At 38.6% G+C, this 13980-nt stretch overlaps 1 protein-coding gene across 16 annotated transcripts in view; it reads right to left on the minus strand.

The window, feature by feature from the left end:
• The window catches only part of BAZ2B (bromodomain adjacent to zinc finger domain 2B), a 121940-nt gene that overhangs the window by 24617 nt on the left and 83343 nt on the right, over positions 1 to 13980 (minus strand). For 9 of the 16 annotated variants that reach the window (XM_048309927.1, XM_048309933.1, XM_048309938.1 and 6 more), the window contains 9 exons: positions 13033 to 13243; positions 10237 to 10329; positions 10060 to 10121; positions 5963 to 6028; positions 5167 to 5232; positions 4431 to 4475; positions 4153 to 4185; positions 2905 to 2970; positions 320 to 460 (listed from right to left, as the gene is read on the minus strand). In XM_048309927.1, coding sequence (XP_048165884.1) covers positions 320 to 460; positions 2905 to 2970; positions 4153 to 4185; positions 4431 to 4475; positions 5167 to 5232; positions 5963 to 6028; positions 10060 to 10121; positions 10237 to 10329; positions 13033 to 13243 — 783 coding nt within the window. The remainder of the gene's footprint in view (positions 1 to 319; positions 461 to 2904; positions 2971 to 4152; positions 4186 to 4430; positions 4476 to 5166; positions 5233 to 5962; positions 6029 to 10059; positions 10122 to 10236; positions 10330 to 13032; positions 13244 to 13980) is intronic. The other 7 variants (XM_048309936.1, XM_048309934.1, XM_048309929.1 and 4 more) reach the window with 2 other exon arrangements.

Consider the following 13980-nt stretch of genomic DNA (forward strand, 5'->3'; position numbering starts at 1 on the left):
TGACTATCTAGTTAGTGCCTGTGTACTGAGACATGATGCATTTTCCTGACGTAAAAATAACTTGAATAAAGATTTTTTTTGAAACAATTGTGCTCTTTGGGAAGCAGGCCTCTTTTAAACAAAAGGCTTTTTATTAACTAAACATATGCTACTGTGTAGTGTCCTAGTATCTTGTATTTGTATATATTTTAAATAGTTCTCTAATTACCTCGATTAAAACTTGAATGCTTTGAGTGTGGCTGCAAGAAAAAAGTTATTGGCAGATTATAAAATATACAAACAAGAAGCAAGAAAAGTAAGTTTATGTTGCTGTGATTACCTTCTGGTCTGCTAAGCACATATCTTCATTAGGCTTCTTTAGCTCCTTTGCCATTTCTAATTCCAATCGTCGCTGTTCCAGTTTACGTTCTTTATTTAATCTTTTTTCATCACGTTTCTCTTGCTTTAGCCGCTCTTTTTCCTTAAGACAATTAAAAGGGAAAAAAATAAACCCCACAATTTAAGCTTACAAAGGAACAATCTAAGAACTTGAAAAGCACTATTTCTGTAACCTCAATAATCACCACATCAATCAAAGAATCTGCATTAAAGCAAAGGGGAGGGGAAAACGAGAACAAAATCACTGAATTTGTAAAATTATCTAAGATTCACTTTTTTTTCTCCTGTCCATGCAGACACAGGTTTTAAGTATGTTTGCACTGAGAAACTCTTTGAAGAATCCATTTCAGAAAGATGACTGAGTGAAAATATGGCAAAGAATTGCCATGCAAGGCATCTGATTTTAAAGGCTCTGCTTACACACCAATATCATTAATCTGCACCTGCTACAGCAGAGACCACTCAAGAAACGTCTCCAAACAATACATGGTTTAAAAAGTCCCATAATACATAAACTAGATATGAATACCTTATAAAACACAACTCATCTGTTCAAACACAGGTAGCTTCTGGCCTTGAATTACCATGCACTTTGCATGCAACCTGAAACTGAACAGTCCTTTATGTGTTATCTGCACAACCAGAACATAGGGATCATCAAGTGAGAAGCCAAGCACCTATTATTTGTCTCTTAAACACCCTCCACAGTGGAGTCACACCAATACTACACTAACTCTGTCTGTAACACACCAAGACTGACTCTGAACCTGGAGCTCCCATGGCCTTTCCCATCTCCGGTGCCAGGAGTTCTGCTGCCACATGTTCAACACCAATCCATTGTCCTGATGCCACAATTCCCTACACACCACTGTGCAACCAATATCGAGTGCAAAATGTATGGAATCTGCCACATTCAATGCCATCTCTTCAGGGTACAGAACCGTGCATTTAAACAAACACACGTATGTGTGTGTGAGCCACTACTTAAGAACTTTATACAATACAAAATTGGAGACACTGTATGTGCTTTTCACCTGTGGACACCAAAGGGCTAAAGAACCGAGTCAAGCTCCTTCCCATTGCTCAGAACCACTCCCTACTATTTTGTTAATTTAAGAGGTCATTCTAGTCTCGTCCATTTACTATCACCATATTTTGCAACAATGAGAGTATGGGCAATACTAAGTCAGGGCTCAGATGCATTTGTAGGTCAGTCTTAAGCACTGACTTCTCTGTAGAGTTCTGGCAGGCCCCCTGACTTTTTATTCTTCCTTTTCATTCTATAGGAATATAGAATGTATCGTATACCAGACCACTGGTGACACCTGGGGATAACCACTGTGAGTGCACAGAGATCATGACTTCTACTACTACAGTCTTTAGTGGATTTTATGCAAGATCAAGTTTCACATTGGACACAAAGAACATGTTTGGACCAATAAATTTACACTGGCAGAAAAAAAAGCAGTGACATTCAGAACTACCCAGCTGCTTGCTGCTCTACAACTGTGTAAGCATCCTCTGTACTGCCAACACAGGCTCTCTTTATGCTGAGTTCATAAGGGACATCTTGTATGGAAAAATCACAATACACTAAAGCAGCACAAAATCCCCAACTTCATTTTAAAATGGAAAATACTCTCTGATTGGTTTTTTGAAAATGTTTTATTGCTTTTTATCTTAGCCTATGTCAACGTCTCAAGGCCAACTGGCATTTCCTACAACTTGTTTTTGCCAATTTGAAACACTATGACAGAAGAAACAAAAGTAGTATATATGGATATTTACATGGCAACACAGTAATTTACAGTTATTATTAAAACTGTAAACTTTAACTGCAGTAAGTTTCATAATCTATTGTAAGTTTACTTTTATTGGTTGAAATAAACACTGTTCTATTTCTATTAGAGTAAGAATATAATTACAGCACTGGATCAGACTAAGTGACCACTTAGCCAGTGGAATGGGTGCTTAGGGTATCATCTTCCTCTATTTCCTTGCACTGAAGTATTATTCAGTTTTTCTAGGTTTTGGTCAGTCACTTTTATCTAAATTTGTAAATACATTATAGAGAAAATTTTAACAATTTCCTTAACAACTACTTGCTATAATGATGCTTATCTTATTTCAGTATCTTAGTTATCTGTACTTTGTTTACAAAAGTCTCAGGATACAGACATAAGAAGAGTCTCAGGATATAGAGAAATAAATACATAAAAAGTAAAACAAAAAGTAAGTTAGTAATTATGGGGTTTTTGCATTTTACTTATGTTTCCTCTCAAAAACATCCAAAACTCTCAAAACTGGGCAATTTGTGCCAGTGTTCAACCATCTCCCTCCAAGTAAACCAGTTTTTTTAACTTTGAATGGAATTTCCTGTATTTCAATTTGTGCCTAATGGCTCTTGTCCTACTGCTGCAACGTACACATATTAAATTATACATAATGTACAAAGACACAGCTCTTCTACAGATGACTGCAGAATGAAACCATGAAAACTTCAAACTTTTAGAGGTTAATACTCACTTCTGCTTTTTTCCGTGCTTCCATGGCTTTCATAAGCATCATATGTTGTCTTCTCCGTTCTCGTTCCTATTGAAGCAGGTAATATTAGAACAAAACTAAACCACATTTTCAAATCAGTAAAAAAGCAAAGTAACAAACTTAGCATTAATAGACAAGTCACAGTAAATACTAAATATAGGACAAGAATGGCCAAGTCTGTGCATGTTTTAGTTCAGGTTTAGAAAGCAAATACAAGAACAATCAAAAGCAAAAAGGTAAAGCAATGAACATGGAGACAGTGTAAAAAAGAAGCATACAGATTTACTTATGGTCAGTTGTGATGCTCCTTCATAAGCTGGCAGAACAAAAAGCATAATGGTTGGCTGGAACAGGTCAGTTACCTTACATCTGCTATGACGGAACTTGCAATTTACTTCTTCAATAGCCAATTCAGCATAAATTTTAAACTGGTCTTTTTCAAACATTGCAAATATTAACATTTTTGTAACCAAGCAACAAATTATCATGATTAATTTTATCAGCTCTAGATCAGTTTTAATCAAGCCAGTGGTGGTTCATATATGTACGCAACAACACTTGCATTTACTGATGCCTGTCCCTCAGTAAATTATGTCAGTAGCTTCAAACACATTAAGGAGCACTGTTCTAGGGCACCAAGTACAGGGGTTTTGCCTTAACAGCTGTACAGCAACTCTTGGCCCCCTTAAAGGCTATAGGAATTTTATCATCTAATTTGGTGAGGCTAGGATTACATTGTAATGTTTCATTGTATACTTATAACATTATGTATTTACCACCAACTGAAAGCTAATTTCCTCAGTGTCTTACAATGGGAAGACATCATCCTGATTTCTAAAACAGGTTAAATCAAATTGTATTTAAAATGTCTAGATTCATTCCCAGTGAATGGGACAAGGCTTGCAAAAATCAACCAAGTGACTACCTGTTAATTTTGCATCAATCCCTGATTTTATATACTAGTCCATTTTTTACTGGGACATCAGTAACATAGATCCCTGGCTAAAAACCACATTTAGTTACTGCCACATTCAATTTATACACATGTTCAAGACATGTCTTTTTTTCCTTAACAGACAAGACAAGCAGATGTATGCAATGCACTGTGCTGTAAAGCCATGCAGCAGTATGTAATATGACAGCAGCCAGTGCTACATTTTATGCATTGCTATGACAACCATATCACAACCAAATCACAATGCGGTGTTAGATGTACAAAAATAAACATACCCATACCATATCTAGTCTATGCCTCTCCAACTCCTGGTAGAAAGAGTTGGCACAACATTATGAAACAGAAATCACAAAGTCATAAAACCACTTTATAATCCCCCAAAAGACCCCAATACCAAAGCAAAGCAAAAAAATCATAAGGCGAAAGAAAATCTGTGCAGGAGTCAAACCCAGAAGTTTAAAAAGGGCGTATTTTGAGGATTCCACCCCCCCATATAACTTAAAGTAGTAGCTCACAATTGGCATTGTCTGTTTGGTCAACCAAACATACCAACCTGGTGCTTCAGAAGAACAGCCTGCTGCCTTCTCATCTCTTTCTCCTTCAACAGAAGAACAAAAGTGTATTTAAAACATCAGTCAAAATTTACTTACCAAATTGCACCGTTCTGCCACACTAAAACAGCACATCTGAGTTAAATTCTAACTTCCCTGACCTCCATGAACAGAGCACAGGGAAGTACACAGAGTATACAATGACAGTAAGTCTGGTGAGTTGGGAGTTCCATGTTAGAACATACCTAGAATGCCAAAGCAGCAACAGAAGTACATCTATATATACACACACACACACACACACACACACACACACACACAGTTTTCCAGTATTTGTAAGAGAGTTCTGTGGTCTTGTATGCATTACAGCCTAGAAAAGACTATGCTTGCTGAGAAACAACGTATTTTTTTGATACAGTATGCTTAAAAGAATATTGTAAATAATGTTACTGCAGGAACATTTTGTTATGCATACCAGGTGTCACATAAGCAAAACTCATGGTAATGCCACATAAAGAAGTACTGTCTCTATGTATTTGTGTGTGTGTGTCACACATACACAAACTCTTCTGCATATGCTTCATGCCTTTTTATAACCATAAGTACATGTTATTATACGCTGTCTCTATGTACAGCTTCATCATCGATGAACAGCATCCCAAATTTACTGCTTTCATACATCAACATACATTATGTACAATAACACAGCTCTTGTTTTTGGAGGTCCTCCAAACTAACCTTTATTCGTTTTTCCGCTTCCAATAATTTGGCGTTTGCTGCTTCTTCCTTCTTTTTCTTTTTTGCCTGTGCATGCAAAACAGGTCACACAATAGCACCATCACAACTTGAAAATAATCTGACTAGAAACAAAGTTATGTACCTTTAAAAGTTAAGAACATCATCACTTACTCTGTACATTGCAAGGAATCTCTGATGCAGCTTTCATAATCAATCAATTTACATTTCAGTTACTTTATAAAAATTAAACCAGAATTTCAAGTCCCACTCAAAATTGCTTCACCTGGCTAATTTAAGAAATCAAGTATACATAGAAACAATATCAATGGCAAAGAGATTACTATTAATTTTTCTGTCAGTGGAGACTTGAAAACTAGCAATCTATCTTTGCTAGTACACTAGCAAACCTGTAGAGTATACTCTAATATAGACATAGTATTTTTAAACCCACTGCACTTCATACAGAGCAGAGCATTATACTGTTTTAACATCCTGTTACTGCAAACTTGTTCTCTAGCACAGGAATTGCTCTGGTGTTATCTTAAGTACACACAAGACTATTCTGGTAGAAAATTGTGCCGAAAAGCCCAAGTGAATACTTGTAAGATTAGGGATTACAGTTAATGCTGATCTTTAAAGAAAAATATTTTAAGACACATTTTTGAACTGGCCTTTGGAAGTCCAGGTTGTTAGAGCTGTTATATTTAGTTACATTCCCAACTACATGTGTGACTATTAAAATACAACATTCTTTAAAATGGCAACAGAAAAATTACATTTCAGCCATTATTTTTACCTCTAAAATTTGCTGAGCTCGAAGTTCTTTCTCCATTCTAATTTGCTGGATTCGCTTAATTTTTTCCTACAAGGGTAACAAAGTTATCTCTTTTAAAAATATATATTAAGGAAATTTATTTTTACATTTGAAAAATGACAAAGTTTATACATACTTCTTTGTTATTGAGTTTCACCCATTTTAGTCACTGTTCCCATAGAACAAGATACGGTTAAAATTTTTACTGATATTAGATGATGTCTGGTATAACCCTGAAGGAAGCCACACCTCGTTATGCACAGGTGTTCATGTTTAAGCTGTCAAAGTTTGTTTGGTTTTTTTTATCAGCTTCAAGAGGACCAGATTAATGACCAAGTAAGCAACCTAGAGCACTCAAATTCCAGCTCACAATGGTGGAGCTAGTTAGGAATGAACAGAAGACTGAGCTATGCCATGAAATACACAATGTTTTGAAGTGATCTCCCTGAACAAGAAATAGCGAGATCTGTCAAAGCACTGTTTGTGCCTAAGTTCTTGCAGCCTCTCTCAGGCCATTACGGTCCCAAGGGCAGCATGGAGAGCTGAGCTCAGCAAAACCAAAAGCACATGCTCTGTCAGCCAGTAACACTCACCCACATGCCACCTGGGTAACATGTTCAGTTAAGTACCCTTCAGTTTCTCCAGATTTTTAAAGCACTCAGGTAATTGATGCTATTTTTGGAAGCCTTAATATGTAGTTTAGGGGAGGGAATTGTATACATGCTGTAACAAAACAAGTAATTGGAACAGGAACAATGGGTAGTACAACACATTTAAGCATGTTTCATATCATGGTGAGAAGAAAATGATCAAGTTATGCACTCCACAGATGGATGCTGGGCAACCATATTCTAATTTTTTCTTTCTTGTGAATTAGTTCCTAAAATCTGAACACTTATTACATTGATTGAGAAATGTAACCCTTGCAAACACTGGGATTATTTCACATTACCTGAGCTGCATAGGTTTGTCTGTTAAATTAGCATTAAAAATTTGCTAGCACATTATTTAAGATTTTATTATCTCAAAAGAGCTGGTTAAGCCACAGTGACTAGGAAGGACCATTCTGAAGAAAATGCATACATCCAGCCGGACTTGCTGTAAAGTTTTAATAGCAAAACCCAGACCATGGAAAAGCCCTGCAAGCTGGGAGGCCTAGATCAGAAGCTTGAAAAGGAGCTCAATGATCTTCTCTGGAATAGCAGATGTTTTCCCAACAGTGAGGATAAATCCCATCTGTACAGAATACATTGTTTTCTTGTGAGCTGGCCTGAGATTCTAGAACACGGACCACTCTAAAATTTTACTCTTTGGGGAACACATAGTGATGCATTACTGATACTTTATCAAAAAATAACTAAAACCAAAACCAAGTCCCTAAGAAAAGATAATCTAAAATATTTAACAGCAAAGGAGCAATCACAGATGAGAAAGACATGCAAAATTTTCTGACAAATAGAGCTCCAACACATGAAGCCTTATAAACTCCAGGCAAATCCTACCAGCTCTTTAAACTGTTCAGAAGTCCAACATAATACAACCTTATCAAGCAGAGGCCTTGTTCAGACAGTGCTGAACATTTTTCACCATGTAAAGCTCACAGCATGGACCTTAAATCTCTATTATCACCCATTATACTTTAAAACAAAACAAAAACAAAAGTTGAAAGCATGTACTACACCCTCCCAACTCCACAAAGGTTAGAGTTAATGCAGAACAAACTTTTCAGCAGAGATCACTATCTCAGAGAAGAAGTACTCTGCATATTGAAATCATAAAAATGTTATCAGGTTACACATCAAAAAGGAATATGATGATGACAAACAAGGTGTGGATTTGAAGCATTTGACAATTAAAAAATTCTTGCTTCCTGGACCCTTCTACATTACATGGATAATGTAAGGACCATTTGAAAATCATAGTGTGCTCCTTGTCTTTAACAAGTATGGGTTGTCTTGAGAAGTGGACACATTGAAACTGTCACGATCTACAGAAGTTCAGACTAGCTGAGGTTGGGAGGGAAATCTGGAAGTCACCTTGTCCACACACCCCTGCCCTCGAAGGGTCACCTAGAACCAGTTACCCAGGATGACGTCCAGACTGCTATTGAAAATCTATGTGGGAGGCTCCACAGCCTCCCTGGGCCACCTGCTCCAATTCTCAGTTGCCATTTTGGTGACAAAGTGTTTCCCAACATTCAGAAGGAACCTCCTATCACTGGGCACTTCTGAGAGGAGTCACCTCTTTGCAGCCTCCCTTCAGGTATTTAGCTATATTAGCAAGATCCTCCTGAGCCTCCTCTTCTGCAGGCTGAACAGTCCCAGCTCTCTCAGCCTTTTCTACTCTAACTCATAGATGGTAGAGTGACAACTCCTAGCTCACTCTCTACTACACTGAGCACTTTCCTAATGGAAAAATTTAAACAGTTACCAACAAGAATTAATTGTTATCTCTTACGGAGATATTTAAGGTAGCCTGCAGTAACACCAATTTTGGTTTACTACTTAAAAAAAAAAAAAGTATGTCAGGATTTAATATCTGGATTTCAAAGGTGTGGAAGGGTTTTATATTTTTATTGGCTTGTTTAACACCTCAAGATATCACAAAATCGTAGAGTATGCTGAGTTGGAAGGGACCCATCAGGATCATCAATCCAGTACCTGGCCCTGCACAGGACACCCCAAAAATCCCACCCTGTGCCTGACAGCATTGTCCAAATGTTCCTGGAGCTCTGGCAGCCTTGGGGCCGTGACCATTCCCTGGGGAGCCTGTCAATGCCCAACCACCCCTCGGGGTTTGGTCAATCTTTTCTTGATATCCAGCCTAAACCTCCCGACTCAGCTCCAGTCATTCTCCCAAGTCCTGTCACCCGTCACAGAGAGCAGAGATCAGAGCTGCCCCTCCTGAGTATGTTGAAGGCCACAGTGAGTCTCCCCTCAGTCTCTTCTTTTCCAAGCTGAACAAACCAAGTGCCCCCAGCCGCTCCTCTTAAGACTTCCCCTCCAGTCCTTTCCCCACCCTCATGGCCTTCTTTGGATAGCCTCTAATGGTTTAATGTCCTTTTTATATTGCGGTGCCCAAAACTGTCCCCAGGACTCAAGGTGAGGCCACCCCAGTGCAGAGCAGAGTGGGACAATCCCCATCTTGCCCGGCCATCGATGCTGGGCCTAATGCCCTCCAGGGCAAAGATATCCCTCCTGGGTGCCAGGGCACTGCTGACAGATACCCAACTTGCCATGAACCAGGACCCCCAGGCCCCTTCCCACCGCTGCTCTTCAGCCCCTCATTTCCTAATTTATACACACAACCAGGGTTGCCATTAATATATTTGAAAAAACTCTTTTCCATTGTCCCCCACATTTCTGGCAGCTCCAACTTCAACTGAGCTTTGGCCGCATGAACTCTCTCCCTACACTGGCAAGCAGCATATCTGTCTTCTTCCCATATCACCGATGTCACTTACAGGCAAACTAATACTAGTACTTTAAGTGTTGGGATGCCTGAGATCATATACAGACATTGAGATGCTGGAGCGTGTCTGGAGAAGAAGGGCAATAGAGCTGGGGAAGAGGCTGGAGCACCAGGAACAGCTGAGGGAGCTGGGAAAGGGGCTCAGCTCAGAAAAAAGGAAGCTCAGGGGAGCCTTCTCAGTTTCTTAAACTCCCTGAACAGGAGGGTGATGCCAGGTGGGGGTCAGGCGCTGCTCCCAGGGAACAAGGAACAGGACAAGAGGAAACTGCCTCAAATTGTACCAAGGGAGGTTTAACTTGGATATTAGGTAACATTTCTTCATGGAAAGGGTTGTCTAGCCCTGGCACAGGCTGCCCAAGGCAGCGGTGGAGTCACTGTCCCTGGTGGGATTTGAAAGCCATGTTGATGTGGCACCTGGGAACATGGGTTAGTGGTAGATTTAATAGAGTTTAGAATTTTAAGTAACACACACAGTGTGCTCTTTAAAATCAGATTTAAAACATACACTTTGTAATCAGCATACTTAGTAATTTACTAAATATTAGAAATACACCAAACTGAATTATTTAAAACAATTTAAAGAGGTATTTAGCAATTGCATAGTTTACCTGTTGCTTCATTATCTTTATCTGCTCCTTTTGCTTTCGCTTTTCTTCAGCTGCCATAATAGCTAACAAACAAAAGCAAACAATATCAGCAGAACATGGCAAGAGACACGTAACTTTTCATTAACACTTTTCAAAATAATCTACTAACATGCACAAACTTCAACAAGTAATATTTACCTTGCTGTTTTTTTGCTTCTTTGGCAGCTCGCGCTTGCTCCTGCTTCTGAAGCTTTCTCAGTAATTTTATTTGTGCTGCTTGCCTAGCTATTTCTGTTACAAAAAGAAAATGTTATGTTCATAAAAACAGTGCTGTCCAACACTAAAGATATAGTTTGTGTTCCAGACATTTGCATGTCATAAAGACAGAGCAAACAGATTTGTTTTGCACACACAGATTTTTACAAAATTTTTCTATCAACTATCATTAATGGCATGCCATGTATCAGTAACTACATCAACAGTGCAAATGAACATGGATACTTTATCTCATTCCATGCCCTACCATGGGCAGGGACACCTTCCACTAGACCAGGCCGCTCCAAGCCCCATCCAACCTGACATGGAATACTTACAGGGATGAGGAGTCCACAACCTCTCTGAGCCACCTTTACCAGGGCCTCAAGACCCTTGAAGTAAAGAATTTTTTCCTAATCTCTAATATAAACCTGCCCTCCTTCAACCTAAGGCCATTCCCCTTTGTCGTATCACTCCAGGTCTTGTGAAAAGTCCATCTCCAGCTTTCTTGGAAGGGGCTCTAAGGCCTCCTCAGAGCATTCTCTTCTCCAGGCTGAACTACACCAGCTCTCTCAGCCTGTCTTCATAGGAGAGGTGTTTCACACACGTTATTAATAAAACTGAGCTGTTAGGTCAGTGAAGAAAAGCTCCAAACTAAAAGCTCTTTAAATGACACCAGGCAAAAGAGTGATCAGCAGTCAGCTTTAGTGAAGGGTTAGTAGAAGATTTCTTTACAAATCAGTATTAGAACCTGTAAAGGCAACTGCAAAGTTAAATCTCAAAATGTGAAGATGATATTAAGCATTCCGGAAAATCCAAGGTTTTGCTAACAGCAAGGAACTCTGGAAGAGCCCTGCAAAACCCTGGGATTGGCTCGGTTTGTTAGAGCAGTGTGCTAGTAACACCAAGGTCATTGAGTTCAATCCCCACACAGGCCATTCACGTGAGAGCTGGACTTGACAATCCTTGTGGGTCCCTTCCAACTCAGAATATTCTGTGACACTGTGAAAACAGTGGGCAAAGAGGACCTTCCTCATATAGTAAATGTAAGCTAATACACCCAGAAAAGAAATACTAAAATTAAAGGACACAGAAGAGGATCAAAGGGATGGAACTACTACTTTCTGAGAAAAAACTGAAAACACCTGTGCTGTTCAGTCTGGAGAGAAGGCTAAGGACAGAGAGAATCAAGGTGTGCAAAATCATCAAAGAGGTGGATAACATACATTGGAGAACTGTTATTCTCCAACCCCTGGAATAATGGAATTAAGGAACAACCACTGACAGTAATAGAACATCATTTGTTAAAAATGACAATGTTCCAGTAGTTAGCAGACTTCTGGAACTTGTTGCCTGCCACATGAGGCCGGTAGAAAAAACACTGTGAAGAGGTTAAAAACCAAAGAACAGGCTAATTCATGGGCAACAGTTTAATAAACAGAAAATAAAGGAATAAGAAAAAAATGTGCTCTACAACATCACTCATTAAATATCTCAGCATGCCAGGGTTCATATATGAGGAAAAACTGATCAAGAAGGGATAAGGTTCACGCAGTTTCTCCAAGCAGCATCTCCTCTGGCCACTACGGCAGATAGAGCTCTGCTCTAGATGAGCCCCTGGCCTGAGCCACTGAGGTATTTCTTATGTTTTCACAAGGACAAAAAAAGCAGCAAGGAAGATATGAACATACTTAATATCAAAAATTACACGTTCTAAATATTTTGTATATACAGACCAGAGGTTTTGTTCTATTTAATAAGAACTACAGTATGTAGAGGGAAAAAAGACATTTGGGAGTCCTCCTAAGTATTTCTCCTCCACCCCTTGAAGTGCCCAATATGGGGAAAGGAAGGACACAAAATGAAGCAAAATGGCGCAGTGAGAGGGCTTATCTTTTCCCACTGATGGGACTTCCAGAATTAGTTACCGTGTCTCAGCAATAACTACAAAGCCTCTCAGCAAATGCTAGACGCTTCATTACACTATGTAAAAATGCTACATTATGCAAAATACAAAGCTGTTACCCAAACACATCCATGCTTGGCACATGAAAGAACACTTAAGTTAAATGTCCTGACTTATGGGCTGTAAAATTTTTTTCATATTGAATTGGATGCATCCCAAAAACATGATACAGCTATGGACTACAGAACTGATATTCACAAGGATGTACCTGATAGTTATTTAAAAGCAGCTTTTGATACACGGTAGTACTTGATACCATGGAAGTTCTACTGTCAATGTTGGTACTAATTATTCAAATTAACAGGCATTTAAATCTTGTGACTATCAGGGATTTCATACGAAAAAGCATTTTCCCTGGAACAGCCAAGCACTTTACAGAAATGCTAATTTCAGTGGGTTTTAATTTCAGTTTCTAGATCCACTGCTGTTTGAGCAGATACAAAGGAAAACGAAGATCTGTTGATTTTGGCTATTAAAGACTTCAGTGATCACCAGATTTCTGGATGTCTGGTTTTTTAGGTTTTATACATTGAAATAAAGTAACTATAGAGTAAGCTTTTAGACATGTCTTTAAACATGCACATCCTTCTTTAAAACCTATATACGTGTAGTGATTTTCAAAAAGTCTTCAATAAGAGCATGTAAAAAATATCCAAAATAAAATGCTGTATACTAGTATCCTAGTGAGACAAATCACTCTCTCCTATAGGAAAAACATTAACTCTTTATATACTGATACCCTCTCTCTGTGAAAATATTAACACAGTTCTTACCTTGAGCCTGGAGCTTTCTCAAAAGCTTCGTGTCGGCATTGTCCAGAAATTCACTGCTTCCAACATTCGGAGGTCGGCCTTTGCGGCGTCTCGTTCTTGACTCCTCTCTTGAGTGCTGTCTATCTGGATTTGGTGGTCGTCCTCTACGCCCTTCCATAGCTCTGATACGGGGAATGACTTCCTCTTCCTTCAGAAGACACCACTGCACACCCTTTTAATTGACACATTTCACAGAGAGGTATTACAAACAGATTTAAAAAAAAAAAGAAATCTAAGATGAGAACATGAACAGCAAGAGATTCTTTCCCTCCCCAGATAAGTTGTAGATATAAAATATGCAAGTGTTGTGATGTACTATTTGAGCAGGACAATTTCTTGATGATGCGCAGAAGCTATATATTGAGAGGCTATCACTAAGAATTTTTGTAAATGTACCACTAGGAAAGATTTTGAAGACTATTAAATCATATACAAAGTTTTTACCTAGTAGATATGCCATTACCATGTTATTTTTTATTATTTTTCATCAAATTAAATTGTTCAACCCTTTCTAAAAGGCAAAACATATCCTTTCATACTATGTAAACTCAACAACAACTATGCTGCTTTCACATAATCCACTGCTTGACATGAATGAAAAAGTGTGTCAAGCTATGAGATGCTGTGCTCCAACAGAGAGTGTTTACAGAAATTCTAGCATACATAACAAGCAAAGGCAGCAATGTATTTTCAAATACTGCTTTCGAGTGCTGTAGAGCTCAACAACTGAGCTGAAAAAACACAGATGCATTTTAATCTTCAAGTTTTAGTCAGTACAATTGAGTTCTCCCCCAACCACTGCAAAACAATTTCTGTGCCAACTTGAACCAATCAAAAGTAACTTCTAAGCATCCATGAATCTAAACTAAAGTTATGTTAACTATATTCTCTAACCAAACAAAGCATGCA

Source organism: Corvus hawaiiensis, chromosome 7 (genome assembly GCF_020740725.1).
Source record: "Corvus hawaiiensis isolate bCorHaw1 chromosome 7, bCorHaw1.pri.cur, whole genome shotgun sequence".
Taxonomy (NCBI): Eukaryota; Metazoa; Chordata; class Aves; order Passeriformes; family Corvidae; genus Corvus; species Corvus hawaiiensis.